At 39.1% G+C, this 27,983-nt stretch overlaps 2 protein-coding genes across 5 annotated transcripts; one reads left to right on the forward strand and one right to left on the reverse strand.

Moving 5' to 3' along the window:
- The first annotated feature begins 876 nt into the window (after positions 1–876).
- Positions 877–15,874, forward strand: fez2b (fasciculation and elongation protein zeta 2b). Of its 3 annotated transcripts, XM_074685081.1 has the most exons (11): positions 886–1,278; positions 4,840–4,948; positions 5,110–5,226; positions 7,389–7,530; positions 9,540–9,667; positions 9,920–10,069; positions 10,311–10,391; positions 10,905–10,980; positions 11,330–11,395; positions 13,353–13,380; positions 13,763–15,874. In XM_074685081.1, the coding sequence occupies exons 1-10, from the start codon at positions 971–973 to the stop codon at positions 13,361–13,363; spliced, it is 1,188 nt and encodes a 395-aa protein (XP_074541182.1). In that variant the 5' UTR covers positions 886–970; the 3' UTR covers positions 13,364–13,380; positions 13,763–15,874. The 3 variants fall into 3 exon arrangements, with proteins under 3 accessions (XP_074541185.1, XP_074541182.1, XP_074541184.1); XM_074685084.1 differs by lacking the exon at positions 13,353–13,380 and having other exon boundaries at positions 877–1,278; XM_074685083.1 differs by lacking the exons at positions 10,311–10,391; positions 13,353–13,380.
- Positions 15,875–18,601: 2,727 nt separating this feature from the next.
- LOC141802197 (usherin) lies at positions 18,602–27,217 on the reverse strand. Of its 2 annotated transcripts, XM_074685689.1 has the most exons (8): positions 27,188–27,217; positions 26,542–26,623; positions 22,297–22,440; positions 21,665–21,831; positions 21,484–21,588; positions 20,350–20,421; positions 20,091–20,267; positions 18,602–18,944 (listed from the first exon to the last, which is right to left on the reverse strand). In XM_074685689.1, the coding sequence occupies exons 4-8, from the start codon at positions 21,719–21,721 to the stop codon at positions 18,855–18,857; spliced, it is 501 nt and encodes a 166-aa protein (XP_074541790.1). In that variant the 5' UTR covers positions 21,722–21,831; positions 22,297–22,440; positions 26,542–26,623; positions 27,188–27,217; the 3' UTR covers positions 18,602–18,854. The 2 variants fall into 2 exon arrangements, with proteins under 2 accessions (XP_074541790.1, XP_074541789.1); XM_074685688.1 differs by lacking the exon at positions 27,188–27,217 and having other exon boundaries at positions 26,542–26,752.
- Positions 27,218–27,983: the final 766 nt, after the last annotated feature.

A 27,983-nucleotide genomic window follows, 5' to 3' on the forward strand; every position in this document is an offset into this window, starting at 1 on the left:
AGGATTTTTATTCGTTTTTTAATGTAGTCCACAAAATCTGTTGATCCTGATGCTGCATTATCTTGCACTTGCAATGTTATTGCGTGTTAGGTTACCATTTCTACTGTAACCTCAAAATTTAAGTGTCTGACTTTAACCATAACCATGACCATGAGGGATAACCTTCGGTGACCCCCAACTATTGCAAAAACACAGGGGTCCGAGAGATGCAGTCGGACAATTGCAGCCTATACCGCTCTGTTTCAGGTTCAAAACGCCATCTGGTGGTGATTACGCCCATAGCAGGAAGTGGCAAATTGTTGGTAAGAAAAATTACTGCCAAGAACAACAAGAGAAAGAAGACGAAGAAGAAGGAAAAAACACGTTGAGCAATTTTCCTTCAAAATATATAGACCTTATAGGCTAATGTTAATCAATTTACTCTAAACAGAAAAATATGTGACTTTAGCAAGTGATCTTCTAATACCATTTTAAAACTAAAATACACGACGCAGTGTAAAGTCCTGTTACATACAAAAAAAGACTTTATAACTGAATTGAACTTGAGTCTCGTTTGACAAGAGACAATCCCTGAACGGATCATTTGTGTGATTTATAAGGCATAGACTTTATTCTTCACTGCCACGTAAATGCTGAATATTTAGGCTTCATCCACCTAGATACGAATACAGCTGATAAATGTCATCCGTTGTAGAAACTACAGACTTAATAGGATAGGATAGGATAGGATAGGATAGGATAGGATGGAATAAGATAGGATGGGATAGTACATAGACGGCTGATATGGGTTTGATTGCTACATATGGGAAAGGAGGAGCGTCTACGTGACGTCACGTCACCCCGCCCACCACCTTTAGCTCCATCGTCACTCTCTCTCCTCCCAGCTTGCATCGTTCAGTGTCTCCAAGCCGAAAACAGTGAACCATCCAAGGGGTCCAACTGGTCGTCCACCGAGCTCCGTGCGGCAGTCATGGCGGCGCCGTTAGCCCATTTCGACGAGGACTGGCAGGATTTTAACGAATTCAAGCCGTCCTCCGCGACGGCCGAGCAGCTGGACCAGCTGAACTCCAACGTGGGTGATTCGTCGTCGGGCCTAGATGATTTGTCCGACCTAGACAACAGTTTCTCTGGGGAGATCTGCAGCTTCAAATCGATGGAGGACCTCGTCCACGACTTCGACGAGAAGCTGACAGTGTGTTTCCGAAACTATAACACCACAACGGAGAACATAGCACCCATTAAACCCATTACGGAGGACAACTACTTGAAAGATGATGAGTGAGTATGACTTTGTGCTGCTTTTATTGACGACAACTTTTAATCTTTCAGCTAGCTAGCCGCGTTAGCTTCACCAGGCTAACATAATACTGTTCGCCCGTTGAGTGAATGTTAGCTTAGCAGAAATCAGTGCTGTCCAAAGTTTAGCATGCAGATAGTACAGGTTTACAAGACTAAAATACACTTTATGATAAACAAAATACTGCTCCATTAGTTTGCCCGAAACTCTAAATACGCCACAAAGCATTTGTAGAGTATGTTGACATTGCATGTGTACTTGTATTTTGGATCTTGTATGGATGAAGAAGCATAGTTTTCTATGTTACTGGTGTTTTTATGACCAGAGAGAGAAAGAAGAGAGGAGGGGTCATGCCCCGTTAGCAGTTCTTGATTTCATGCTTGATTGGTTTATTATGGTGTTAAATCCACTGATCCAAAAACTGCAGCCTGACACCAAACACTCACACACATAAACTTTACACTAAATGACATCGGAGAGACATTTAAGACTTTTGCTTAATTATTGAGAGTCTCACTATTAACTGTTACTGCAACAGACACACAACGCCATATCTAACACATGTTATCATTATGTCAAGTCCATTATTACAGCCCCACTTATTACAGTATAAACACATGACAACATGGTATAAGCCAGGCACATTAATCCAACATAGATGTTAATGTTACTACAGAGCAGTGTGGGCTAACTGTCAACCTCCATCCACCCCTTGTTTGTTTGTGTGTGTTTGAGAGACTATGATATTTTCAGATCTTATTAAATAAAATATGTAAACCTGCCCTGCTTTACTAAAAGGTAAGACTAGAGATGGGTACCTTTCACATTTAAAATGATAGAGGACCTGGTCCCAAGCAATTGGTATCAGTATTGAACGGTACCAATTAATGATACTTTTGTGTGTTTATGTGTTAATATTTTTTTTAATTATAAAATCTCTTTTTTTTTCATTTAACATATTTATTTTTCAATATATAAACTTGAAATGCTGTATTCATGTCCAGTATGGAAAATGACAACTCTTAAGTATCTAAACATGGTGTCTTTTAATTATACTTAAATCGGTACTCTGTACTTCAGTCAGAATTTGTTCCGTACCCATAAAAATACCTGATACGATACCCATCCCTAGGAAATACATACACATCAGAACAGAAATGAAGCAGTGCTGTACGCATGGAAATAAATACACATGAATGTTAAAATTTAGTTTCCGGTGTCACCTCAGGCTGTATGTTCAGTGACACAGACCACAGAGACAGAGTATGGATATAGATCAAAAATACACCAAACCAGCAGTAATTGAGATTAGCATCATGTATTGAGAGCTTTTAAATCTTTACAGTAATTTTGGGATGTCCTCAGTTCCAAAAACACAACAGTTGATGGCGTTTTTGCTGCACATTTTATGAAGCAATTTTTATTTAAAAAGTTGTCTCTTATTTTGAAAATCAAGGCAGCATTACCCCAAATTTTTGGATTTTTGTGCTGTTGTTTGGACACGACACTTGTGAACATTGTCTGTGATTCTATAAAGATGTCCTTTTCTTTTTCAACAACAGATCAAATGATAACAAGCAATAACTGGATGCACTGATGATGTGATAGTTTTTGGTAACCAAAAAAAGTGAATGGTTGATACAACAGAGAGCAATGTTTCACTTTCAAAATGTTTTATAAATGTAAAAGAAACCATGATGAAACTCTTACTTTATATTTAAGAGTTGTCCACGGGGGAAACAGTCATTCAAATAGATGTCAGTTTCTTTTTCAGTTAATTTCCATTTCATGTCAGCTGGTTTGCTTTGTTCTGGCTGCTGAATTCATATTAGCCAGTTACTTGAACCAATTACTTTTGACAGAACCAGAAAAGTCCTGGAGACAAGCATTGTGTAACTTGACTGTACCTCACATACACACACACACTGACACACACAGACAGTAATAAAGGCATTTGTGGGCGGCTTTTAAAGAGTAGCAGCTAGTTGCAGTTGATGTGGCTCTAAGTGTTTGGGGGGGAATGTAGGGAGGCTGGTCTTACAGGCACAGAAAGCGTCTCTAGTTGTTGTAGGTGAAGACACAGAGGAAGGAGGGTACAGAATAATTGGACTGCGGCCCGGCGAAGCCCGAAGAGCAGCGCCAGGCTCAGCAAGAGTCTTTTCTGGATGACTGCACTTTGCAGGACGTGCTCTGCCGCTTAACAAGTTCCCTTCTTTAGCAAGACTTCAGCGTTGCTGAGACAAACAAGCGGGATGACAGGGGAGGGAAGTGTGTGTTTGTGTGAGAATGCTGAGAGAAAGCAAGATGGGTTTGTGTTAAAGCCAAATCGTGCGTGCATGGATTATGTGTGTGTGTGTGTGTGTGTGTGTGTGTGTGTGTGTGTGTGTGCGATAAAGCAACATCCACGTAAATACATTCAAGCAAAACATTCAGACAAATTGGCACAGTGTCGGAGGAGGAGAAGACGAGGAAAATGTTCCCTTGAAATCTCGACCGGCCTTGTTCAGATGCAAATGCGCTCGGTGGAACTAATTTGAGTATTTTGGTGTGCGCTCACGTGCCAGAGACGGCGTCCCTGCTGGAGGGACAAAATATATATCCTGCCAGCCTTTGCCCTATTTAGAACATCCCTCAGCCCCCCCACTTGCCAAGCTGTGCATGAGCACCTCAGGGAGAAACATGCCAGTTACATAAACAATGTCTGTGTGTGTGTGTGTGTTAAGAGGGTATGACGATGCGCAGTCACTCTGACACATGGGTTCACAGCATCCATCCCCGCTCTGCTCGCAGCGATCAGGGCCAGAAATAAAAACATTGGCCTGCACGTGCACTTGATTTTTAAACTCCCGTTGAAAAACAAACATGTTAAGTCCTGTTGTTGTTGTTGCTTTTGTCTTTATCATTACCAATGGTTCAGTACCAAATACAAGTGAATTTCAAAGCTCTAGAAAATGCTTTGTTTGTGTTGAATATTTAGCAAAAAGCAACACTTGTTCAAATCATATGTTGCACATATTTTCTCAGATCTGGTACCCAGTGAGTTTGGAAACAGAAGATAGATTTTGAAGTGAACCAGTAAACTTGTTTACTCCACCACCATCTGCTCAGCTGTAATGCTTCCTCTGCCAGCACTCATTTTGCAGAGCATTTTAAACAGGCAACAGTCTGTTGGAACAGAGATGACACTGTTTCTGAATGAGCTGCTTTTATCAATAAAATGTGAGTTAACAGGATGAAATCCCATGTGTGCAAATAAGCAGTCTGTGTCAGGCTGTTTTAAGACTGGGATACTGTATGTTAATATGCTTTGGATGCGGTTTAAATGAAGTCAGTTGCATTAGTTGTGAAACACAACAGGAAAATTGTTGGTTAAGCTGTAGCACTGATAAGAATGTGATGCAAACCTGCTGAATAATGCTGCATCACATTCAGAAAACAGAAGGAAGCAGGGTTTGATGATCTGCTCACTCATCTTGCCATTTCCCCACAACTTAATTCTGTTTCTTGTTTTATTAAAACGTAACCCCTTCTCTCTCCTGCAGGGTTTGGAACGCTCTGACGGATAATTACGGCAACGTGATGGCGGTGGACTGGAAGACATCGCACACTCGCTCCCTACACCTGCCCACCCTCAACCTTGTTGAGCTCGAGGTACAAGCAAACACACAAAACACACACGCCACAGGCCCCATTTTCATACTCAAACAGTTTTTAGGATGTGACTTTGTAGGAGCAGAAGCTAATATGAGTTGTTTGCTCCCCTGACTTCAACCTGCTGTTAACGCTCTCCCCCCTCCGTGTCTGATTGACAGAAGTTGGATAACCAGTCTCTGGATCTGTCAGACGACGAGGAGCTGAGGGAGCAGATGGACATGCACTCCATCATCGTGTCGTGCATCAACGACGAGCCGCTCTTCACGGCTGAGCAGGTAACCCGCAACATCTTCAAAACATTTCTCAGAAATTTTTCTTGATTTATGGGATAATTTTTTTCGATATATCCAAATTATGTGTTGTTTCTCATTCATGTTTGAGCTGTGATAAAGAAAAAAACAGCTTGTTTTTACTCCATACTCGTTAAGTTTCCTCCCCATTTGTTACTCAGCTGTGTCCAATACTCAATTCTGATTGGTTAAAACCCAAATCTATAAAGTCTTTAACAATGGTGATTCATTTTCAAAAGCAAAAAAAAAAAAATAATAATACAGGGACAAGCAGGTCACACTGCTCATATGAGCTTTTTAAAAAGGGGTCAAGCATATTTCACTACTGCCTTTTAAAACTATGGCAACAACAGGGTGTGTTTGGTGCCATTGAAGGTATTTTAGTATTGCTTTTGATATATTTTAATAAAACATCAGGAGGAACAGAATTCTTCAAATCTTCACACATTACAGACCACACACTTGATGATAACAAAAGACGGATCACACAAGATCTCTCTCTTCTGATCGTAAAGTGTAGCGTCCACACTGTGCACAAACCGATTCTTCAGCAGGGAATCAGCTTCTTCACGCTCAATGTTCCAAACCTCGGTAGTAAAATGTGACCTCGGTGTAAACAGACATGGCAGACAAACATGAAAAAGCAATGATGGTTGTTTTCAACCTCTAAAATTTCAGAAAATAAAAACTCACAAAAAGAAAAATGACTTTGGGAAAAGTCATAGAGACGGCCGGGATATGGGCTGTGTGAATAACGATACAAGCTGGTGGTGAGTAAATTTGTCACAAGTATTACTGACAGATTTCTTACTTCCTCTTTGCTCAGTCAGCTGAGTCAGCTCGCGTCTTGATTGGCTTTGCTCCGGTACACGCTTTACCTGCTCGGCTCCTCTCAGATTGCTCCACACACTACAGGATTGGATTTCTAGTCGAAATATTAAACATGGTCATTATCTACGATCCCTGAATCGGGAGCCTTCTGAGCAGCTCTGACCAGAAAATAACTCTTTACACACCCCACACCACAGGAAAATCACACACAGTGTTATTTGTAAACATCTGACAATCAGGCCTTTGCTGGATATGATCTTCAAGTGATTCTCCGGGATGGAACAAGTTGGGTCCTATCACAAGGTTTAGGGCAGAAATTACCCCTACAGCAGTGATTTTGTGCAGCATTGTGTCGTAAAACGCGCTACCTCCGCTGCAGAGCCACAGCTGGCTACGAGACGCTCGCCGCTTAGTGTATCAGTCCGTGCGCACGGCGTGCCAGATATAAACAAACACAGGTAGTCTGCCAGGACGAAGAGACACGATGAGAACTAGAGCCTTATTTAGCGGTGTTTTTGTGTGAAAGTAATGCGCTGAAAATTCTCTAAATAAAGCGTGAATGCAGACCGATATCAGATTTTTTCAGTGGGAGTCCGTTTTTTGTGTTTTTGGTCAAGTAAAATATGGCCCCGTCTGAGTGCAGAGGAAACCGGCAGAGGAGCAGGGAGGGGGTGTTTGGTGCGTGCGCTCTGGGCTTCTGCTGCACTAAAACACTGCTGTAGGGGTAATTTCTGCTTTAAACCTTGTGATAGGACCCAACTTGTTCCATCCCAGAGTATCACTTTAAGGAGGAGATGGATACATAGCAGATTATCCTGTAGTGTGTAACCACCTTTAGATCCATAACCACCCGCTCACTATACATCATAATTTAAATAGCATTTAGCACTTCAGTTTAGTTGACTGAGTTTTATTCAGATTTCAGCTTTATGCCTTCAAACACAATCTTCAGCTTCTTGTTGTTCGAGTTCCTCTGAGGAAGCTGTTCTACATCTCGTGATGACCCAAAATAGATTTCAGAGTGACAAACTACAAACAGAACCAAAATAGCAACCCCAGAAAATGAACTCATCACATCCTGACACAAATAACTGAATCTGCTGGACAGATTCCAGGTGAATCAGTTGTGTCCTCGCACGTGCAGTCAGAGACCTGCCACACTGTGACTCAAGGATGACATTCTAGTATCAGTGGTTAAAATTAACTAACTCAAAAAAACGCCCCCACCACTGTGTTTATGAATCAGTCACAGAAAATACATAAATTAAATGTATTATCATGCATGAAGTGTCATGTTCTTTCTGTCTGTTGTTCAGGTGATTGAGGAGATCGAGGAGATGATGCAGGAGTCTCCAGATCCTGATGATGACGACAGTCCCTCACAGTCCGACCTCTCCATGCTCTCTCAGGACCTTCACGGCCTGAAACGTTCAGGCTCCAACACCAGCTACGAGGACCGTGAGTCCCGCACACTCCTTTTACACATCATGAAATATCATCGTGCTTGGTCTTGTGTTGTGAGATACAAATGTTACAGTGGTCCTCGGACTTTCACATTATCTAGATCCCTTAATGAAGTGCACACTCTGCACTCTCACTCACACACAGTCACATTCTTATGTAATGTGTAACTAATGCAAACAGACAGCAGCTATGATGTTCATACTTGTTATATAATCAACAGTATGTGTTTAGCTTGAACACAGTTTCTGCTGCCAGACTTTTGCACACTTTGCATTTGCAGACACTTTGACTGAAGCTATAGATTTTGTTTTAGGTGGTATTCAGACCTGGACCGTTTGGTCCACTTTAAACGGACCAGGGTTCGTTTCTCACGCTGGTCCAGACTTTCCATGCAGGTGTGAATAGACACAAACGAACCCTGGTGCGGACCAAACAACCGGTCTAAGACCCACTTTTTGAGGTGGTCTCGGTCCGCTTCCAAATGAACTCTGGTCCGGTTCGCGGTTCTCCGGTGCAGGTCTGAATACAAACCAAGGTCCATCCGAACTAACTACAGTATACATGCGCCTTTTGGGCCTATAAAGCCACCATAGCCAAGCATTGTGCATCAATCCCCACGTATTTCACTCGCAGCCCGTAGTGAATGTTGTTCTTTAGTTCATACCTGATCCTCCGTCTTCTGTTTGGCCACGCTGTTGCTAGCATGTTGTGGGTCAGGACACGCAAAGCATAGCAAGAAGCTGCTCTTGAAACTGAAAATGATTTTGCAGCTCTAATAATAGCACAAACACACAGTCCAGGAGAGCGGCATGTAGGACTTCCATGTTGACCTCCATTTCTGGGTCTGTGCTCTGTGTGCCGCCCTTTGTCAGTGCTGTCCAATGAGAGCACTGATCGTCATTCATCACACACGTGGATGTGTTTACAGAATATAGTCCACTTGCAAAAAGTACAATCTGAATAAGAACCGCACCAAACGAAAAAAATAAAGTCCGCTTTTGGTCCGGACCAAACAAGTGGACCAAAGGACTTTTCTGGTCTGAATACGACTTTAGATGCCTGCATAAATATATCCCAGTACATCCTGCGTGTTACATTTTTTTTAATGTGAAACACTTAAAAGGATTTTATTGATTTAGTTATATTAAAAAGATGGCAGAAAAAAATACTCTTCTCTGTCGCAAAATCACATCACAATCAAGTTTGACCTAAGATGCACTTCATACTAATGTCTGAACTCACTTTCATTATACTGCATCTTGCATTTGGAAAATACTGCTCCACAAAGCTGACATTTCAATCATCAGCCAAGATCTGAATGTGGCCCTAAGTTGGCCGGCTTTTTGTCAGCAGAATATCTGCACTTTATGTTTTTGGGTGTTTTTTTACAGCACCTCTGCACTCGAGGCAGTGCAGGAGCTTTGGCACGGCCAGCTGTGAACTTTTCAGTCGGGGTTGACCTTTTAGTTTTTATAGTTCACAAGGTTTTCATTTTCCTGGAGCCAAAGTATCTGCAAAGGTCTCCTCATATTTAAACAGAACAGATCCGGTGTAAACCAGCACAGGAACACTGAGTGAATCAGTTTGAAGTTATAAAACATTGTTCCTCAGATGTTTTGCAGCTCCCAGAGCTGATGCTAGTTTTAGCTCACAAATGTCCAATCTGTTGAGTAGAAAAGTAAAAGGGTCATAGGAAATCGAAAGTGAACGTTGATCAAAGTCAAAGCTTTGTGTTTAGTAGAAGCTGATTTGACTGACAGAGATGTAGTTGAGCCCTTTAATGTGGTTTTGCACACATAATTGTGTTAAAACCTCTGTGTATCAACCTCTTGATTTTATGTTCTTCATGCCGTGCCATTTTGCTCCAAAGTCAAACTGCGTTAAAAGTCACACCACAGTCCACTCATGCTAAATACTCCATCAGCTCACACCCACACTCCACTAGAATATATTCATGATTTGTCACTTTGATTCCTCCTGATGTATCCAAACACCGTCCTCAGGGCTGCGTCAGCTGTCAGTGTCTGAGCTGACCGAGACTCTGGAGGAAGTGGAGACGGCCATTCGCCGCTACAGCGAGGAGCTGATCCAGGCACTGGCCCTGCGGGATGAACTGGACTATGAAAAAGAGGTGCTTTCATGTTGAATCTGTTGGATCAGGTTTTATCAGCCTGACAGAGCAAAAACATAAACTACATCTTTATATGAAACAGCCCAGATAACATCGTCTTCTGCACACAGTTACATTTCTGGTTATAAAAAAGCTTTTGATATTAGAGCTGTGATTGGGAGAAAAAGAGCAGAGTGGTCAGAGTTATCTTTATCCTCATCATTCATCTTACAAACTAACACGCATCAACTTTGGTATTGTGGTTAATAAAAGGTGAAGAACGCCTTCATCTCACTGCTGATCGACGTGCAGAACAGACAGAAGGAGCATCGTGAGCTGCTGCGGAAGAAGAAGAAAATCCGAGGTACGACCACAACCGGACCTAATGGCCAGAGGACGGCCAGCACGCACATACCGGGAACGGTGAGTCACGTGGAGACAGGTGTAGCAATCAGCAGTTAATGAGCTGCATGTGCATGGGTCTAATGATGGTCAGTAAAACTGACGCACGTCTCCAGAAAGACGTAGAAACGCATGCTGCATGACCTGACTTCTCAAAGGATTAGTGCCAGATCTTCTTTTTTCTTTCGCCTCCTTTTAACATAGAAATCACTTTATCTCTCTTAACTCTCCTTTCTCGCCTCCTTTCTCTCGCTTTTTGTAGCTCCTCACTCTGGAGGGACTCTCCACTGTCATTCAGAATGGCCTGCGTCAAACTTTTGGAAACACTGGAGGGGACAAACAGGTGCCCCTGCTCCTTAGTCTGACTCACATTTTTCTCTTCGCAGATTTTTCCTGAGTTTTTTTTTTTTTTTTTTTCACCTGCATCTTTGTTTCTTCCAACAGCTACCACTGGCATTCGTTTCATCAGTTTTATCAGTTTCCTTTTTTTTATCTCTCTTTATTTTAGCCATGCTTTATCTTTCTATATTTCTGCGCGTCACTTGTATTTATTGATTTACCTCTTCTCTTTATTCTTGTAGCTTTGATTGAGTTATTCATATTTATTTATTATCCTTATTGTTTTGTTGTTTTATGGTGTAAAAACACAACTTGTGTTTTGTTTCTTGCTTGAAACCAGCAACCAGTTTCACACAAGCTTCCACTCACCTCTGATGTTCATTTGTTTACCATCACCATTTCTTGTTTGAATGGGCAACTGCACAAAAAATACTTATTAAAATAATAAAATTGTATGATCCAATATTATTTATCAATCTGCATGCGTATTAGTGATCTTTTCTGTTTTCTCTTTCAGTACCTGACCACAGTTATCCCATATGAGAAGAAAGCAGGTTCTCCGGCAGTTGAAGATCTCCAGATCCTCACAAAGAGTGAGTGTACGCTAAAAGTTAAAACTTAGCAAGTTATTTTTCTCTTATCTTCTATAATTTCTTTAAACAATTAATTTAAGCCAGGTACACCTGGCAAGTCTGGAAATATCTTATTTCAAAAAATGCCTGTAATGAAAAAAAATAAATTCACTTAATTACAAGCAAACACTCACTCAGTTTTGCCATCTGAAATCCTAAAATACTAAATTTGAGACATTTTTTTTTTACAGAAATAGGACATTAACACACACTAAGTTTTGAGTTGTGTTGTATAGATCTGCAGATTTCTTGTGCTAATCCATGTTATTTGATAGTATAATGCATTTGTTCTTTTGTCCTTCTCAACTAGTTCTACACGCCATGAGGGACGACAGCGAGAAGGTGCCTGCCCTCCTAACAGATTATATTCTTAAAGGTAAACACACAGTTTTAAATCATTTGATCTCTTTAAACTGATTCTCTGCACATATCTACAACAGTTTGCTGATTGGAGCAGCTGAGAAATTTAAATCATATCGAGTTGGTTCACTGTGTTGGTTTCCAAACATAGACAGTATAAAATGATGGACAAAAACAGCTCCCAAAAAGTAAAGCCAAAATTATAAGTATTACATATGGCAAGTCGGTTGAATTCTAAAATTAAAAATGGAACAAAAAAAATCTCATTTTGCAGTGATGCAGACAAGGAAGTATGAAATTATGATTGACAGCTTTGTTGATAAATGGAAGAGAAGGATTGTTGCAAAAAAAGTGTTTTAAAAAAAGGAAACTCTAATCACTTTACTTTCCCTTAAACAATAATCAGAGTCCTCTCAAGGGATCTTTGTGCGGTTTTATCAGTACGTTAAATGTGCATTTGGTTAGTAAAGGGGGCGGGGCATCAATAGCACATCATTATCAGCTGAGTTTAACCGAACAGCTACCACTGGTCAAAAAGGAGGAAGCTTTTGCAGAAGTGTTTAAAACTGCAGGAAGTTAAAACTGCAAGAGTCCACGAGAGGCTGGCTACAGAAACACCAGAGACCACATACACACCATTTTGCAGTTTTTACAGTAAAAATAAACTGGATCAGAAACAGCTTGGGTCAGAAAAGTTAATTTCCTTATAGGCACACACTGTATGCTAAAAGAATTCACAATTTGTTGTTTTCAGACTTGAAAATATTGCCTACATTAGACAGGGTTCCTGCGGATCCTTGAAAAGTCTTAAAAGGCATTGAATTCATAATTCTAAAAATAAGGCCTGAATTGGCATTAAGAAGTCTTAAATCCAAATTTCAAAAGTCTTAAAAATTTGAACACATCGGTAAGATTTATGTTCGTTTGAAGTAAAAAAATATATCAAGTAACATTTATCTATTTTTCTAAATAATTTCCTGATTTACTCTCGTGGCGACATCGCACAATCACAGTAGCGGAACTATAACAAAACGTTAATGTGGTTGCACCAGGAACTTTAAAAGCAGGCGCATGTCTTGGTTCTATCTAGGGTGCCTGGAGAGGGAAAAAAATGAGGAAAATTTGGCAAAAAAAAATCCAAAAGTGGCTTAGGAAAATTAATTATGGCAGCAAAATTGAGAAATAAATTTGAAATTAAATTTTAAAAAACCATGTAAAAATGTCAAAAATGGTTGTGACAGTGGCCAAAAAAGTTGAATGGGGGCAAAATAGGCATAAAGTTGTACAAATTGGGTAAAAAAAAAGGTAAAAAAAAATGATGTTTTATGTAAAATAAACATTGGGTTAAAATTGCCTCTAACCCAGGTAATTCATGTAGTGTTTTTGTTTTGTTTGTTTCAATTGTGGTTCGTTGTCGACTTGTTTTTAAATTTGATTTCCAACGTCATTAAAAAAGTCTTAAAAAGTCTTAAATTTAACTTGCCTTGAGCTGTAGGAACCCTGTAAGAGCATGGCTGACTTGGCAAAGTTGAGTCAGGCTTTTTCAGTGTGGCGCCCTCTAACGAAAGGTCTGTAAAATTCTGTTTCAGAAACAAATAGGGTGACATCAGGGATACTAGGTTTATACACAGTTTATGGTCAGCATGGATCATTGAGGGTATTTTGGCTTCACTTTTTGTAGAAGAACTGCCGTCCATTGTTTTACAAAGTCATTGTTTCCAGCCTTGTCTAAAACGTGTCATATATTGAGGGCTGTGTTTGGTTGTGCTTGTTTTGGTTTCACCAGACATACTCCCTGATGTTTGAGAAAGTACACTGAATTTCTTTATGAGTAAAGCTGCCATTTTATGAAGCCATAGAGAAGTGGAAACTTTATCTTGTAACTAAAACTATCATGAGAGGAGGGGAAAATGCTCCACTGTTGACTTGTACCTTCCTTGTCTTTCGTCTGTGCTGCTTTGTCCTTTGGGTAGCTCTGGTATGAGAGCTGTGGAAACTGAGGTTTGTGAGGCACCGACACTTTTAACATGAACTCTTCACCTTCAGCCTTTTCTTCTGAGCCTTCGTTCTCTTTGTAGCATCACTCTCTTCTCCCTCCTCAAAGCAGCAGCCTTCCCTCACTCACTCACTCACTCACGTCTTTGCCGTAGAACCCATAGCGCTGAGCAGCTTACACCTAACCCTGAAACACAACATCACCCTCTCTCACACAACCTCCCCTTTTTTACTGCCAGCTTTTCTAAGCAGCTGCTCTTTTGTCTGCTTCTCACCTCACATTTCTTCCCTTTTCTGGTAGTCGCTCTTCCATTTTCTAGCTCTCCTTCTTGTGTACCATTTTTAATCTGGATATTGATCTTCATCCGATCTGCTTTTGTCTCCACAGTACTTTGTCCTACATAAAGCCATAGGAGAGCCTCCTGTTTCCAGAGCCATCTGACAGATCATCGCCAGGGTTCTGGTAATCTGGACGAAACATGAAAGAGGATTTCAAATCTTTCTCCTTCCTATTTTTCAACACATAGACTTTGTTCCTTGCATTTTTTCTGTTTTTTTTAAACTCCACCACCTGTTGCTCGTATGGTTTTAGCTCCACATATAACCGCTGGTCTGTATAGTTCTTACATATTTAACTTTTTAATGCCTCAGTGCTACAACCTTGTATATTCTGACAGCATGATGACTCGTCTCTGGATGCCAGTAATCAGTATTAATCTAACACCTCCCTTTCTGATTTGCCAGTTGCTTTTTAATACATTAATGTAAATAAATCCTTATATTTTTCTGTATGGAAGTTTTGCCAACATGGCATTTGTAGTTCGGTTGCATTATACAGAGATTTGGGGTTGAAAACTCTGCTTGTTAAGAATCACAGAGCAAACCCTTTAAAATCCCAGATCATATGTCCTCCTGTCTCTGCATGTTGATTTTTGGGGGTTAATGCTCAATCATAGCTGTTAGCTTGAATGTTCAGATGAAATATTTTGTATATGATTGAGAGAAATTGCACAATTTGGAGAAGTTTTTTTTACATTTTGCAAGAAGGGAAAACCATGTGAAATGACTTGAGAAAGTAATAGCTGGATGAACAAACATTTATAGCATATTTTTGGAGGAGGTGTGGGGTTATTTTTGTGAGATTCCGGACTTTCTAGCAGACACTTTTTGTGACCAGATCGCAATATAATTTTGTAAATGCTGTCCATTGACCTGTGAGCCCTCAAGTAGTGACCACCAACAACTCTTATCACTTCCCCAAGAGTCTTCTTAACTTTTGAATACCTCGTATGTCATAATCGCATTAATAGGAAAATGACTAGACAGGTCATTTAGTCACATGATTAGTCTAGTTAAGATTATGTTAGCTTTGATAATTGTGTAGCTTCCTTTTAAAAACTGTGGGTTAACCCTTTAATTGTTGTGATAATTTTGTGGTAGCACTTTAGTCTGTCAGTGATCTGGCTGTGTAGTCGTGGAAACGTTAGATTAGCATTAGATGAAGCTTAGAAGCTTTAAGCTAGTGGTGCCAAAAGCACGTCAACATGAGAATTGTTGTCATGCATCTTGTTCCATCTGTTTACATTTTGGGCCATCATGAAAATTGAAACGACATTAAAGGGGTACTACAATGATTTTTAACTGTGATGTCAGATTAGCAGAACACACATGTCTTCAGTGTATTTTGATCAAGATGTTAACAGTATCTTGAAACTCAAGAGTAATTTGCAGAAATAGTTGGCAATATTGGAAAATATTGTTTAAATTTTTACGCATGAAAAAAAATGTAGTGCAATAGAAAATCACTGCAGCACCCCTTCAAAACCATGTACACCAAACCTAGCACAGCACGCCTACAATTTAATACGATCAGCTCTCAGATCACCAGCTACTACAGGTGCACCACACACTGTCAGGTCAGGTCTAGTCTAGCAGCTCAGGTACTATCATCAGTGTTGGTAGTTTATAACCTCACCCTGAAAGGTACTGACATTCCTGAGCCTTTGTACATTTCTGTCAACGTTTAATCAGCTAGACCTGCCGCGCGAAACCAGGGTAGCATTACAGATGTTCATTCTGTTGTAACTTGTTGAAACACATCTTTAAATCCTCTCTCTGCTTCGTAGTAACAGTAGTAGTTGTAGCCAGCTGCAGCAGCATCCGCTCGGCGTAGCAGTCAGTGACCGTAGCATAGTTGCAGTTGAAACATCTAGGAGAAGAATTGAATTAGTCATAGAAAAGGGTCTAAGTTGAGGAGTTTTTGAAGCATCTGTCTGATGCATACAGCGCAAGAAGACGATAAAGGGTGTGGTAAAGAATACGGACATTTGGGAGGATTGCACAGAGCGTTGAGGCTCTTTGAAAGGGCAAAGCTTGTTGTGACATATTTAACTATTTATGTGTATCAATTCCTTTTCCCCCTTCTTTGAGCATTCAAAACTTAGCATGTGCATCATGCACTTTACTGCTGAAAATACTATTTTTTAACCTTTTTTTTTTTTTTAAACAAATGCTAACTTCACTCTAAAGGGAAACATGCATGTTATAAAGTAAGGTCAGAAAAAGAAAACGCTGATCATTTTAACTGTTGAAAATGTATCAAAAAGGGTAAAGTTTAACTTGAAGGTCAGTGAAGGTTGAACACACGCTTGTCATTGGAACAAAAAATCATTAGCTGATGAAATCTTTTAACATTTTAATGAAAATGATCAATACAGCTACTTTGTAAATCTGTCTGGTTTTCTAATGTAATGGCGGTCAGCGTGGAGGAGGGTCGTGTCTCCTCTGAGCTCCTATTCGCAGACATATCTGTGTAACTACAATTTAGAGATTTATATTTATATATGTACAACGAAACAACAGATTAAAAAGGCTGCCTTTGTAAATGCCTGAACATTTTTGTACATTAAACCAACCTTTTTGTTTTTAATGCAATATAATTCCCTGTTTGGGGTTTCATGTTTACTGTCTCATGTGGTACTGCAGTATATTAATTTATTATGTAAATGTTTGTTTTGTAACCATAATATTGACTGTAATGGTACAAGTGTTTGTGCCCTCATTGCATTGCAACTCATTTCAAATAAATTAATATGTGATGACCTACTGTGGTTTTGGGTCAGTGTGAGAAATGTGTGTGACCAAAGGCATGTGATAAAATGAAGACGTTTTCAGGGTAAGGACACGCACTGAGACTCAAATCGGATACTACTGTAAGTACACTTGCAGTGGGTAAAATAAGTATTGAACGTGTCAACTTTTTTCTCATCACATTTATTTCAAAAGATGCAATTCAAACAAAATATGTATTAACTCAAACAATCCACACATGAAAAGAAATCACAATGTTCAGGTCCATAGATAATGATTATGTGGAATTAAGTGTGATAACATAGAAAAAGAGTATTGAACACGCTAAATGAGAATCATATAATAATTAGTGGAGAAGCCTTTGTTTGCAGTGACAGCTTCCAGATGCTTCTTGTATGTTTGAACTAATCGCCCACACTGCTCAGGTGTGATTTTGGCCCATTCATCTGCACAGATTGTCTTTAAATCTTAAATATTTTTTGGTGCCCTCTGGTGAACCCTTTTCTTTAGTTCTTTCCACAAATGTTCAATTGGATTTAAGTCAGGTGATTGACTAACAGATTGGCTTTCTTTTTTTGAAACCATTTTAGAGTCAACTTTGTTGTGTGCTTTGGATCATTGTATGTAGTATGGCAGCCGAAAAGTTCAATTTTGGTCTCATCTGGCTTGTCAAGATGCTGTTTAGCAAACTTCTAACGAGCTTCAACATGCCTTTCTTTGAGGAATGGAGTCTTGCTGGCTGAGCGTCCATAGAGACCGAGGCAGTGGAGTGCATTGCCTATTGTTTTCTCTGTAACAATTGTACCTGCTGCCTCCAAGTCTTTCCGGAGCACTTTCAGGGTGGTCCTTGGCTCGCTGAGTACTCTTCTGACTATCTTTCTGACTTCCTTGTCAGAAATTTTTGCAAGGAGCTACTGTGCATGGCCTGTTGATGGTAAGGTGGTGCTTCTTCTACTTGGGAATAATGGCCTAACGGTGCTGACTGGGATATTCAGGAGCTTTAATATAAGTCTGTAACCAGTTTGGAACTGATGCTGAGCAACAATCAAGTTGCAAATGTCTTCAGAGAGCTCTTTGCCTTTACTCATCATGAGTTGTGCCGTATCTAACTGCTTGGTGAAAAACAACCTTTTTTATAGGACCATGATGAGAAAAAAGTTGACGCGTTCAATACTTATTTTCCTCACTGTATATGTGGTGGTTCAGTAAGTGAATATTACAACACATTCTTTTAACCAGCTTTGTTGAATCCATTCTGTACCAACAACCTGTACAAAAGAACCTCAGATCTCGCAAGCATCCTTTTTCCGTAAGCGCACACAAAAAAAAATGCATAAAAATATATGTATATCACATTATTTTAAAGGGGTCTGTGAGGGGTATCTGAAAAAAGCTAGTGTTTTTCTAAGATAAAGACTCTGTTTCCCATAAGCACTATCACCCACTGGTGTAAGGACTTGACACTGACCAAGGCATTTTTCTGTGTTCAAGACAACTTTTTACAGGATACATTTATCAACAGTTATGTAGTGCTATCGGTTAATTTGTGCTATATTTTAGTAGCTACTACCTGTGTTTAGCACTACTCACAGCCATCACAGCACAGTGCTATGAGACATGTCTGTGACTTGTAACGTTAATGACCTGGTTGTGTCCTACCAGTGCTCATCTATCAACTCCAACCCCAACTTTACCCTCTCATACAAAGAAGCAGCCTAAAAGATTTGATAGCTGCTCTGAAACATTTCCCAATTTCATAGCCAATAGGAAGCAGGAGTAAAGAAAATGTGTCATAAATATGATCTCTTCAGCTACTAGGGACCACTGTTTGATGGTACCTGCAAGCTGCTTCCCCTGAGATCAGTCAAAGTTTCACCAAACACACAGAACAAGTCCACCACAAGTAACATTCCAAAAATGCAAATAACTCTTCATTTATTAAGAGACAATAGAAAATTAATTTCAGTAAAACAAAACACTATGTTTGTAGTACAACCTTTTCAAAATTAACAGATAAAAGTTTCATCTCTTTATGGGAAAACTGTTAAAATTGATTATTATATTTTGCTACAGCACAATACAGTATCTCTAGTTTCTCTGTATCTACTGCATCCAGTTATTCCAGTGTTATGTTCCCTTTTCTTCTTATAACCTCAGCAGTTCCACTGCTCTTGCATCAGTCACATCTTTCTCTTATTCTAAAATTTCTACATCAAAAAAAACTTCTTGTCTGTGTTTGACCTTTTCATGACTCTGAGCATGCTACACTTTCACTTTAACTGGCCTTGACCTCAGGCAGGTTTAACCTGAGTGGGTGGCCCTGCTTGTCAAAATGTTAAGACATCCAGCAGAGCGGATGTCCTGTTGGGTTCAAAGGTCATCCTCACAGGTCACAGGTTGGTGTCAGTGAACATAGTGTGCTCCTTCCTCACTGTGCTGAAACCTTTGATGGTGTCGACGAACTCCTCATCGTCCATGAACTGTGAAGAGAAGGGATAGGGTGTGTTAAATCTAGCCTTTGGCCTATTTTTCAGGGTCACTTTGAAGTTATTTAAAAAGCCATTTTTTCTTTTCTTTCTTACTTTCTGTCTTTTCTTTCTTTTTTCTTTCTTTTTTCTTCCTTTTGTTCTTTTTCTTTCTTTCTTTCTGTCTTTCTTTTTCTTCCTTTGTTTCTTTCTTCCTTTTTTCTTTTCTTTCTTACTTTCTGTCTTTTCTTTCTTTTTTCTTCCTTTTTTCTTTTTCTTTCTTTATTTCTTTTTTCTTGTTTTCTTTCTTTCTTTTTTCTTCCTTTGTTTTTTTATTCTTTTTTCTTTTTCTTTCTTTCTTTCTTTCTTTCTTTCTTTCTTTTCTGTCTTTCTTTCTTTCTTTTTTCTTCCTTTGTTTCTTTCTTCTTTTTTTCTTTTTCTTTCTTTCTTTCTTTTTTCTTGTTCACTTTCTTTCTTTTATCTTCCTTTGTTTCTTTCTTCCTTTTTTCTTTTTCTTTCTTTCTTTCTTTCTTTCTTTCTTTCTTTTCTGTCTTTCTTTCTTTTTTCTTTCTTCCTTTTTTCCTTTTTCTCTTTTTCTTTTCTTTCTTTATTTCTTTCTTTCTTATTTCTTTCTTTCTTTTTTCATTCTTTTTTCTTCCTTTGTTTCTTTGTCCTTTTTTTCTTTTACTTTCTTTCTTTTTTCTTGTTTTCTTTCTTTTCTTTGTTTCTTTTTTCTTCCTTTGTTTCTTTCTTCCTTTTTTCTTTCTTTCTTTCTTTCTTTCTTTCTTTTCTTTATTTTTTTTCCTTCCATTTTTCTTTTTCTTTCTTTCTTTCTTTCTTTCTTTCTTTCTTTCTTTCTTTCTTTCTTTCTTTCTTTCTTGCCCATAAACATGCACAAGCACCAACTGTTCCTCTTGGTTAAACACAGACAGTCATACACCTCCTTCATCTTTGTCAAAATATCAGTATTTTTCATATGGTGTAATGACATTTAAAAGTTGAGTTGTGAAAATATCCTTTTCTGTTTTGCTGGAAGCACCTCCACCTCACAATGCAGCAAAATGACGGCACTTTGTTATCTCATGAATGGGATCTGGCACCCCAGCTTGCTTAATAAATACTACATCTATTTTATTTATTTGATTTTGGGGATTTTCTTACCATCCCACTGTCATGGCCTGATATATCCGGATCCCAGGTCTCATCGTCTCCTGTGGATGACTTCCCGTCCATCACCTGGCTAACGCTGCGCCTCAGGGCGTTCACACTGAGGATCCCCAGCTCACCCTGCGGGGGGGCCTCGTTATCTGCAGGCTCACATTTAGTTTCCAGCACCTCCTGATCACAGAAGAGAAACTAGAGATGCATTCACATGTGCAGCTACGGCTCATTGATCGTGTCGTTGCTGCATTGTTTTTACCTCAATTTTCATGGTGAAGCCCTTTAGTGTGACACTGTTAGAGAAGCCTGTTGTGTCAGGCACTGTGTCAAACTGGAAAAAATAAACAGGAGAAGTTTACAAACATTGTTATCCAGTGAATGAGAAAATAAAATGTAAGCTTTTACTTTTAGCCAATCGGACAAATCAGTAAACAAGTTCCAATTTCTACAGTTGCACCAAACATCTCCTAAAGTTTGACGTTTGCGCATTGTTTTAAAATCAAATCTGGTCTGCCAGGTTGCTATCTACCTTTAGCATTGGCTATGACTCAACACAGGTGTCAAAAGATTGTATTTTTGAAAACATCATTTTGATCTACTAAATCAGGGGTGGCCAATCTGTGGAACGCAAGCTGCGTATGGCACTTTGCGTTTCACTGTGTGGCTCTTTGATCCATTGATATGAGTCGTAGCTCTCCAACATCGGGAGCAATATTGATCAATACGTGGGTGATGAGGTTGATACTTAAGTTTCAGTTTCTCTTTTCTACATGTACTCCTCTCATCGCTCATGTGCTCATAGCTATCTATCTATCTATCTATCTATCTATCTATCTATCTATCTATCTATCTATCTATCTATCTATCTATCTATCTATCTATCTATCTAGATAGGATGGATGGATGGAACTTTGTCTCTTCTGCATTAAAAACAGAAATTTTTCTTTGACACAGCTCCAAGTAAGAATTTAAACGCAATTAAAAACAATAAATCTTGCTTTGAAAATTGGAAATATATTGGTTTTAATTTTATGTCATTTTGTTTATGTGCGAGAGGAAGCGCATTTGTAAGACCACACGTGTGATGTGGCTCTTTGTATTACCACAGTAATTTTTGTGGCTCTTGGTCTCTGACTGGTTGGCCACCCCTGTACTGAATAAACAAAAGATTTCCACCCAGAGGTAGTAAATTCACTATGCTGAATACATAGCCATCTTTTAACTTCTTATATCATGACAATTCATACTGGATACACTCATGTCAGTCTGTCCTTTTTTTTTTTAAATTCAGTTCATAGTTAGAAAAGTAGTGACTTAGAAACAGTATTTGTACTTTCTGGTAAACCAGTGAGTGCTTGTAGTGTAAGGACAAGTGAATCAGAAATGTCCTCACCAGCACTGAGTTACTGGCTGGATAAATGGCCCTGGGGCTTCTCTTCTGCATGGGCAGAGCCACTAGTGGGGGTCTCTCTCTGGTGAAGGGTGGTCTGTTCAGGGCCTTCAGGACAGGATCAAGAACAAAAAAGGTCAGAGCTTGTTTGGTTTACTTCAGAGAAGAGGGAAGCATCTCCTACCTTATGAAGAACAACACCTAGCACAACAGCCAGCAGCAGCAGGGCTATGCCAGCCATCACTACGATAAACCACAGCTCCCGGACCACAGGCTGGTCCGCCAGACCCCCCTCTGCCCGCTCACCAGCTGCTTCTCCCCCTCCACCAGGAGGAGTGGGGCTCTGTGAATCTGGCACAACAAACACCATTTAAGACATTGTTTTCTGTTTGTAAAGTCTGTTCTCTTTAGTGCAGAGTGTCTGTTGGAGTTTGGCTATCTGGATCAAGGTGTGATATTAGTGACTAATACCAAATTTAATTAGTGCTATCTCTGAGCAGGTCATTTTCACCTGTTTTTACACAGCTTTTCAAATCCACACTGAGAAAAGGAAAGGCGATCAGACATCGTGGACTAGAGAGGACTCTGTAACTGGAGACATGCTTTATCTCATGGCCTAGTTTCTGGCTGCACACTTCTTAATCAGCCCCTTGTTTCCATTTATATTTCTGTAGACTTCAGCGCTCTTTATTCTCCACTCTATTGTTAGACATGGATAGATTAAGCAGATAAACTGTGGGCCCTGAGGAGAGCATGCTTCAATTGTTCTTTCAGTAAAATTAGAGAAGAGTAAAAAGTGCTTCCACACAGACTCACCAGTGCTGAGGTCCGTGGTTGGGCCTGGGTTGGGGGAGCTGGCAGCCCCTCGCTGTGTGATACATCGATCAGACGATCTGTTGTCTGTTTGGGATCACACCTGTCGCCACATCAATATTTCACACCTGATACTTTGACTCGCTCCTGTCAGTGGCAAACAGAGGAGGAGAGTGTGTCGAAGACTTTTAGATCCTTCATGTTGTCTTCTTGATGTTTTCCAGGAGTCGTGGAAGAAGAAACTTGTGTGAAAGGTAAAAGCACAGAACAGAATGCATGTGTGCTCCTTTAGCCCTCCAGAACTCCCATCAACCTTTGCTGTTTCTTAGCAGTGCCATGGTGACAGCCAGGTGTCAGGTTGCGCTTTACTGTAGAGGCATGGTAACCATGTCAGAACTGTGATCCTCAGGTGGACGCTGTGTTCAAAGAGCTGAGAGGGTGAATTTTATGTACGCATGACTTAATTTGCTCCTCAGACTATAATTAGACAATTTACAGCTCACATTAGCAAGACTTTTGACATTTCTTTTTCTTTTTTGTTTCTTTGTTGTTGTTGTTTTTTAACTTAAAAAAAAAGTTCATTGTTAGCAAAGTCTTCTCTGTTCTGCACTGTTAGCCTAGCAGTTTTGGCAAGCAACCCGTATACAGAGACTGGTATTTCCAGCCTTCACTCTTCCCCCAACATTTCTCTTCTGTCCTCAACTGCTCTATCCAATAAAGGCCAAATAATACAACTTAATAAAAATTAGGTCCTCTGGTAAGTGTTAGCCTGCTAGAGACTAGAAAAGATTTGAGCCACATTTTAATTGATTCTTTTCATTTTAGGTCTTTAGCTCTTTTATTCCCAAAAGTTAAAAAAAAAATCTCCAGAATTTACTTTGAATTCTCAAATTAAGTAAAGAAAGAAGAAGAAGAACAGTGGAACTTACTTAAAGATAAATGTAAAAAAATAAGGAAATTAGTTTAAAAAAAAATTCTCTCCAATTTCTGACTTTGAATTGAAATTTTATTCTCATTGCATTAATGTCAGAATTAACTTTTTTTTTTATCTTTGAAAAATTCAAATTTTTTTTGAAAAATTCCATTTCAATTTTTGAGGATTATTTTTTATAAAGAGGCTTATAAAATATATTTTAAAAAAAAACTTATTTGGGTTCAATTTTATATTTTATGAAATTAAAAAAATAGAAATAAAAAATATATATTGTAAAACAGGATTTAATGGTATGAAATAAAAAACAAGTAATTAATATTAAAAATTAACAAAAATAGTTAAGAGAGAAAACAGTGTGCAGGCTTATTTCACAGTAAATTTTTATTTAATAAAAAAAAAACAACAAAAAAAAAACAGCTCTTGACTTTTTTACGGGCACCACCTAGTGTAAGGTGTTTGTCACTACTGCCCTAAAATAACAGTTTAAAGTTGACAACCAAACCGTTGTCATGTTTCTCTAATGGTTAGTCCAGCGGGTTGTGCAAGCTCATTAAGTTATTTATTCAATATTGAAATATGCATATTGATTTTATCAATTTTATCCATTTACTGTTTTACAAAAAAGCAGAAGAAAAAGTCAATCATTTTTTATTCACAATTCACAGTTATCTATTGATGTTCCTGAGCAGAAAAATATGTTTTGATAAATTTCTGACCTCTTCGAGGATTCCAGTCCCTCAGCTCAAATTTGGGGAAAAAAAAATCAGTTTGAAGCTCCTCTCTCCTGTTCAAAATGGTGAAGTGAAAGAAAATCTCTTAAAAAACCAAAGAGTCAGAGTTACAACACTTTATGATGCTTGATGGTTTTCATTTTTTATGAGCGGTGGTCTAGTAGATTTATTAAGCCCTGTACGTATAAAGCAGAAGCCAGTAGATATAATTAGTTAAATTATCAGAGTAACCTTATTAATAGAATCAGTTGTCAGTCAGAGAATGAGATTTTGTAAATTCAAAAGATAAACTAATTCGCTCACTTGCTGTCATATTGTTTATGTTTGCTGTTATTTAGTTAACTGCAACTAACAGGATTTTTTAAACTGCGTGAGAGGACAAAATAGCTTTAAGACAGTTATCTAATGTTCCTACAGAGACTCTGGAGTGTCTGTGGCTTAAAAAGCCCTGCTAACATTTCCTGAAGTTACCCATGAGGGTAAAGATTTTGGCTTATCACGGTGTATTTGAGAAGGTAGACCACAGAAAAATGGTTTCCAAGTGTCTCTTGCATTATGCTTTTTGTCCACATGGTGGGGCTGAGCTGCAGCAGCTGGTTTCGTCGCTGCATGCAGTGTCCAGTGTAATGAGGAGAAGCTAAATATGCAAGCCCAGCTGCAGTGCTCCTTATCTTCAGTCCCAGATATTACTGCACTATTACTGCTGAAAACAAAGTGCAGCTGCATGCCCACAAACACTCTTTATCTCCTCTATCAGGCCAAAGCAGCACAGCAGTAATGAGCTGAAGGCCCCAATGTGCTTCAGAGTCACTTTTCCCTGCTGTCCTCATGTGACCTCTGACTGCACATGTACAGTTGTCCGTCTGCTGCGGGGAAATGATTGAGGATGACAGGCAGGGGGTACAACAGCAGATTTGGTAACAGTTTGTCGGGGTCTTTGTGTTTGTGCCGCAGGAGGGCATAAAACATTTAAACATGTGAGCAGCATCCTGGGATGATTTCAGGAGGCTTGTTTTCTTCTGCTACATTAAAATGTCTAAATGAAACATGAATCAGTGAGGTGTGCAGACAGGAGGGGCCTCCTGGGAGATTTTATTTTTATATGTTGTGTTTTCTCCCATTCAAAAACGTGTATGCTGTTTTGTACATTTATCTCTTTAGGTTTTATTTTACAGACTAGCGGCAAGTGTCTGTGACACCTAAACCATTCAAGTGCTGTTTTCTTTGGTTGCAACAAAGTCTATGAGAAATCAAGTTGTTTTTCTGAAGAGTAGTATTTCATCAGGATGACTAAAAAGTACTTTTTTCATTTTTTTATACATATATATCATCCCAGGAAACTGAAAACAAATGGCAATTTTGAGAAAATGAGACACAACCTGCATTTAAACACAACATTTGGCATCTTAAAGTTGTCTTAATCCAACACTTTTTATGACTTGGTATCCATTGGCTCCCAGTGCCAGAACCTCCACCCCTAAAACATGAACTAACAGCTCATTTGATTTATTCTAACAGACGAGCTCCCCTCCGTCTAATGCCCTAATCAGCATTCATACCTTGGCGTGATGATTCGGGACAATGCTTTTTTATTGAGGAAGTGATCTCACCCTTGAGTGCCAGAATCAGCCTTTTTTACAGCCCATCTCCTCAGGGCCCCATCCATCACCCAGGTGTCTGTGCGACACGGCCTCTGGACACGCACTAACTCATTTAAGGAGGGGAACATACAGGGATCTATCACTCCACATCACTAACTCACTTACTGACGGCTGATGTGCCGAAACATCTCCAGCTTGAATCCCTTAGTGAGTTTAAACCACAGGTGAATGGAGATATTAGTTAGCTTGCACTGACAGATGAGGGGGCGTAACAAACCAGCAGGCACCCATGATTTGAATTTGTTCATCAATGAATCCATCAATCTTTGTCATCTGAAATTTGCACTTCTTATATATACAAATAAGAACACATGCGTCATGTGATAAAACAAATAAAGGCTGTTTGCAACTGAAAGCTGCATGTCTCTGCAGCTAATACTTTCTACATCAATCACCAAATCCTGCGTTGAATAAGTACTTACTAAGACAGAATTTTGTACATCACCGCAACAGTTTTTCCTATTTTTTTCCACAAATGTTTAAAGTGTTGAGAAGGAGTGTTTTTTTCATCCATTTAGCACATAGCTGTGAGCCTTACAAACAAGACTCAGTTAGCCTAAGCACAGCTGCATTCAAAGCCACACAGTTAACTACAATACAATGGTAGAATATTAAAAAAAAAGGTTAAAAAGAGGAAATTGCCATAAGTCAAGAACAAAGAAGTCATAAAGGTCAAGGTCAAGACCTCATTTTAGTCATATCACTGAGACAGGATTACCTAGCCAAACCTAGAGCAACAACATAGTATAAACGTTGTAGCGAGAGCAGTGCTAATGTTCAAGGTTCTTCTGCATGCTATCCTAGGTGGTAAAGGGTAAACTAAGTTAATGAATGAAAATGAAAAACTTTGTCTTTTTCTGTTTTTAAAAAGTGGATTTGGTTTGAGTGACACATACAGAATAAAAAGCTTAAAACAACTCACCCTTGTTGAGTCCTGTCGTTAGCATTTAGCTTGCTGATGTGAATTCTGATGAGTCATGTTGCTTTCTGCTTCCAGTCTTCTTCTGAGTTGATAAAACTGTTTCAGTAACAGGGTCACAGTAGTGTTGAAAACGTTTAAGACCTAAATATGGATGATAGTGGGGCAACAACTAGCACTAGCATTTAGCCACAATCGGGGCTTGACATTAACTTTTTTGCTCACCAGCCACTGTGGCTAGTGGTATCCCTGAGTTACTAGCCACTCAGTATTTTCACTGGCCACAATTTGTTGTTGGATAATTATGTTCAATATGGTTAAAGCCGATGATAACATGCTAAAGTTTACTCAAAAAAGATTTACAACCTCTTTGAATGTAAATGACCCCTATGCACACTTAAAACAAGACTACATCAACGTTAAAATCCACAGGTCCTTCATCAGGTATTCAGCTCTGATAAAGTTGTGTGTAACATTGTGCTCCTTTCATATAAAAATATGCAGTCTATTAAGACATATTAATTAAAATAGTACTTTGTTATTGCGTATACTAAAATGGTAAAGGGGATTGATTTAACAGATTAAGACTCAGCAAGAGACACTGTCGGGGTGTTGTGGCTAAATCTTTTCACCCGAGCCTGAGCCTGACCTGACCCCTGTCAGCAGTGACGTCGCAAAGTCTTCCACGAATGGACCAATGATGAGCAAACGCTTTATGCAGGCAGTACTCATGGGAGTTGAAGTGTCGTGATCTTATATTGCAGCTGGTTTTTTATTTCAGATGCCGTTTGAGAAAACTACAATTTAGCGTGTACATAAAATTCAACCCGCCAAAGTGGCCAGTGGGAGCGGGGTGTTACGAGCCACTGCCGAAATCCACCCGCATTTGGCCGGTTGGCCGGTGTTAATGTCAAGCCCTGGCCACAATTTTAGAAACATCATTTTGAGCTAGCAAGTTGTTGAAAGCTAATAAACGGTTAACACTGCAATGACATATCCTCATTTTCTACTTAATATAATGTTAGCTTTAAATACATGACTGGTAAAAGCATTACCAGCACACATTATGTTAGAAAGGTAAGTAAAGAAGTTAGCATATAGTCTGTGGTTGTTCCATGTTAGCTTATTGGTTAGCAAAAATTATAGTAAGGCTTGTCAGAATGAAAATACCACCAACAACAACAAAAAAAAGAATCTGGCATTACAAAACACCTTGTACAATTTTCCTGTACCCGGACTGACAGATTTAAAGAATAAGTAATTAGCCACTGTTAATTCATGTTAAAGGCTCCTCTGAAGTAAGGTTTACAGAAGCAGCCTATAAAAAGTGTGCTGCAAAAAATAGGTAATTATTAATAAAACTATAGAAAAAAAGTGACAAATAGGTCCAGTTTGAAGGAGAGGTTCAAAGCTTTATCAATGTCATTACTATTTACTTTTAACTA

Source organism: Halichoeres trimaculatus, unplaced genomic scaffold, assembly GCF_033239565.1.
Source record: "Halichoeres trimaculatus isolate MK-OKI-2021-1 unplaced genomic scaffold, fHalTri1.1 fHalTri1_scaffold_13, whole genome shotgun sequence".
NCBI lineage: Eukaryota > Metazoa > Chordata > Actinopteri > Labriformes > Labridae > Halichoeres > Halichoeres trimaculatus.

Coding starts and splice junctions, on each gene's coding strand:
- fez2b (XM_074685084.1), top strand. CDS start 971: ATGGCGGCGCCGTTAGCCCATTTCGACGAGGACTGGCAGGATTTTAAC. Junction 7,531..9,539: donor CAACACCAGCTACGAGGACC/GTGAGTCCCGCA, acceptor CACCGTCCTCAG/GGCTGCGTCAGCTGTCAGTG. Junction 9,668..9,919: donor AACTGGACTATGAAAAAGAG/GTGCTTTCATGT, acceptor GGTTAATAAAAG/GTGAAGAACGCCTTCATCTC.
- LOC141802197 (XM_074685689.1), bottom strand. CDS start 21,721: ATGGCTGGCATAGCCCTGCTGCTGCTGGCTGTTGTGCTAGGTGTTGTT. Junction 21,589..21,664: donor TAGGTGTTGTTCTTCATAAG/GTAGGAGATGCT, acceptor CCTGTCCTGAAG/GCCCTGAACAGACCACCCTT. Junction 20,268..20,349: donor GCTTCACCATGAAAATTGAG/GTAAAAACAATG, acceptor TTCTGTGATCAG/GAGGTGCTGGAAACTAAATG.